Genomic DNA, 4,026 nt, shown 5'->3' on the forward strand with positions numbered 1-4,026 from the left:
ATATATATATAAATATACACACACACACACACGCTACTCCATGAAAAGTCACATTTTCAAGCTGCAACATGAAAGTAGGTTTCTGAATATTGGCATATATTAATTGACCTCTTAATTTAACATTTTACAATAAATTTGATCTTAAAAACCATTCTGCACCATATTATTAGTTCATTTGTTGAACAGCTTTTCTTTTTTTTATGAGTATGTTAACATCTCACTCTGACATCTCTCTATGGCATGTACACATGGCAAGAAGTCAAATCAGTGAGAAGAGGCAATCATACTATAAGGTTTTTTTAAAACTAACCAAAAGGTCTCAACTGTTTGCATATATAGAAAATAATCTATATTTGTAATTCTCTGCATCTCTAAACACCATATTATTTAAAAATCTGTTTTTCCTTTTTTCACAAATAAGTTTAACTGATTTAAGCCCTCCTTTGCAGTTTATTGTCTAACATTTTACACACCACTGTATCTACAAATTGTGTGTGAGAGATGTTTAAAGAAAGAGTTACATTTTCAGCTGAATTGATCGTCTTGTTTCTAGCTATTTCAGTATGTTCCTTAGAGACAGAGTAGAAGTGGCTTCAGTGCCAGTGAAATATGCTAAACAAATGACATGCCACTGAGTAAATTAGCATCTCTACTCTGATCAGCTGGGTCATGTTTTCTTTTCAAAATCCATGGCCTCTTGATGGAAAATAATGATCATCTGATAGACCTCATTAGAAAAATCAATATATTGACACATCTAAAACATCTGCATAATAATAGATTGTGTTAACTCATTAAGGAAAACAATTAAAAATTATTTTAGAATTATTCATTTACATTGATCAGAGATAATTTATAGACTCATTTTCTTGAGAGTCTGATACAATATAAATAAACAGTATTTAATAAAAAACTAAGGTAAAACAGGTTACCGACCACAACTTAACAAAATTACTAGCTAAACACTAACCCATAATATACAAAATTACAATGTTACTACAGCACTAAGCATAAACATTGCATTACTTACCAAAAAACTTCCAAAGGCTGAGTTAAATATAGCAGCTGCCTGGAGAGAAAAGAGAGAGAGAACTATATGGTACTCTGAAAAAAACCCGTCATGTTCTCCAACCACACACACATACAACTCCCTCCCCACTAGGCAAAGTTAGCCACTGCTTACAAAATTGCCAATGGCTCACAGCTTATGAAGACAGATGAGTTCCAGTTTATGAACTTATAAATAATGTGTTGCAAAAAGCAAGCAAAACAAAAAAGAAAAAAGAGAAGCTTGGCTATTTACAAACTTATAATGGGTACCAATCAAATCACCAACATACCACATGGAAAGTTGTCACTGATTCTGTTATAATTCACTAAGAATTTTACATAGTAATTGGGCAAGTAAACCTGAATAATTATTATGAGCAATCAATAATTGACAGACTCAGAAGTTTCTTTAAATTGAACAATGAATTTCAAGTAGGAATAATGCATTAAAAGCAGAAAAACACAATTAATGCTATAGCCAAAATATTTAAGGATTTCCTAAAACTTACTATTTTTGTAGAGGAGTAAATAAACAATTGATAATGCCTTATTAAGCCTTTTTGCTTACCTAAATATCCAGGAAATATAAGATGGCAGTATTAATCTCTTAACTTTAAATTACTTAATTCCAGGAATCTAAGTAAAAACTTAAGTCTCAAAAGCTTCCCCAATTACCAAGAAAGCATACAAAGTCTTGTATGGCATCCAGTTCAGTGATAAAAAGCCACAAGGCAAGTTATACAGGGAGCAGGGGTTGGGGGGACCTACCATGTACAAGAAGATCTACAGAGTCAAATTAATCACCATGGACATGTTCAGCCATAGATTAATAACAAGTGGATGCTAGCAAGTTGAGCAAGTTTGAATAAAGTCCAAATCCAGAATAAGAGCTGTAGCTGAACCTGCCTTCTGCTCCATAAGAAGATGCAATGAGAGTGAATGGGTAATGAGATCCCTGGCTCTAGAGAGCTTAGCTTTCTTATTCAAGTTCATAATTAATTCAAAGCTTTGATAATTTCATTAGATTCCTCTTCTGCTGGCCCTATCAATAAAAGATGGCACTGGACTGCAGCTCCTCAGTGGCCCAAACACAAAAACAAATGCAGACTGAGAAACCTTTGCTTACTTGCTTACTAACAGGGACAATGGCATATGGCACTCCATGTTGCAAAGGGAGCATCTGAATAGATACAGCTAAATAAAACATTATAGTTGACAGTTGTAAACTACAGCGACATATTTTAACACCTCTTCCTCATCAGCATTTCTCTTTTGAACATAAAAAGGAGGCACTAGTCCAAATGGTTTCTTCTGCCAGGGAGCACGGTGAAAGAGTGTGCACCCAACTTATACTAATTCTTCAACAGGTTTAAACTTAAATCATGGTTTTTAGCCTACCCTCGAAACCTTAGGACTGATATATTCACAAAACAAGAGATACAGAATATCTGTGCAGCAAACAAACTCTGCATATGATCAGCATAAATATGGGATATATTCCTGCAGGCACCTTCAGTTTATAAACCCTCCAGATCATAATATCAGCATATTTAAAAAAAAAAAAAATCAGGTTTATCAAACCCTTTCAGGGGTTCTTGGACATTGGTCGTAAACTCTGCGGCATCTTGATGTCTCCCATCCTTTGCCAGCAGCAGATTACAACATAATCTCCTGAGTAGGGAAAATGTTTTAGTCTAAATATACTCACTGGGCTAAGTATAGCAGCTTCTCAAAGAAATGTAATGGTGTGATACAGGTCAGACTAGATAACATAATGGTTTTCTGGCCTTCATCTTGATGAAACTTGTGCCAGAGTTCTACAGTTGTTCCTGGGAGGGAGGCTGTAAGCCTATTTCTGTTTCAGAACCGATACCACTATCCAGGAAAAAAGAAAAATAAAAAACCAAAACCAGCTGCCTGTCCTAAGGTTGCGGACCTGACTATTTCCATGTGCAACAGAAAAATTACCCAGAGGGAATCCAGTCCCCAGCTGACCTGCCAACCAATTACTAGATAAGACTGGCATTCCATGCAACCAGCCAACTCACGGCAAAGGCCACAGAATGACCTGCTTGCTTTCATGTCTTGCAGCAGGACATTCTCATAAGTAGCAGCTGTGCTGGCAAGTGGAACACCTGCCAGGCAAGCAAACAAGCTCCCCCACAGGGGCCTTTCTTGGGAAGAGAAAGTATGGAAGTTGAGAGAGGTAGGTGCAGGACTGAAATTTTAAGTGGGAAGGGAAGAGCATGGAATCACTAAGGGAAGGTATATTCTGATTTTTTTTAAATTTTTTTTTAGAGGAAATCTTTGATCCTTGTTAACATGTAGGTAGCATGTTTCTGCTCTGAAAACATTTTGATAGTCTATTAAAAGTAAGTTTCTAACCTATAGGAATTCAGTGTCCCAATTCTCACAAATTTGCAAGGGTGCTGAGCAAATGCGTCACTCATGGCTATAAGCTGATACACATTTTCCTGGTGTAACCACCCTGGGCATGTAACAGACTCACCTTTGGTAAAGTACTGACTAAAGAGGTATTCAAGAACTGATAATTCTATTATAATCAAAATGGTGATTACACATACACATCCTACTCAAGGAGAACAAAGTAGATGTACCACTGAAGTTTGTCAATCTCAACCCTGCAAACCCTGGGACTAGATGCATGAGGAAGGACTATGTCACATGAATGTGATATTAAGTACCTCACTCCGTAAGAAAGTGTCTTAGCTCAATCTCATATCAAAAAAGAAAGAACAGAAATCAAGCAATGAATAGTAACAAAGCCAAAGGTTGCACATTTCAGCTAAATATAGTTTCATAGTTTCTAGGGTCGGAAGGGACCTGAGTAGATAATCTAGCCCAACCCCGCTGCCATGCTGTCAAACAACCCCAGCAAGGTGTTCATCTAACCTCCTCTTAAAAACCCCCAGGGTAGGAGCCAGCACCACTTCTCTTGGAAGTTGGTTCCAGATC

The 4,026-nt window shown here is 36.7% G+C and overlaps 1 protein-coding gene across 1 annotated transcript in view; it reads right to left on the bottom strand.

Moving 5' to 3' along the window:
• Positions 1 to 4,026, bottom strand: part of SLC10A7 (solute carrier family 10 member 7) — a gene marked incomplete at its 5' end in the record, with an annotated part of 200,735 nt that overhangs the window by 131,823 nt on the left and 64,886 nt on the right. The window contains one exon of the mRNA XM_019534328.1: positions 1,031 to 1,069. Within this exon, the coding sequence (XP_019389873.1) occupies positions 1,031 to 1,069 (39 nt within the window). The remainder of the gene's footprint in view (positions 1 to 1,030; positions 1,070 to 4,026) is intronic.

This window comes from Crocodylus porosus, unplaced genomic scaffold (assembly GCF_001723895.1).
Source record: "Crocodylus porosus isolate Cpor-Errol unplaced genomic scaffold, CroPor_comp1, whole genome shotgun sequence".
NCBI lineage: Eukaryota > Metazoa > Chordata > Crocodylia > Crocodylidae > Crocodylus > Crocodylus porosus.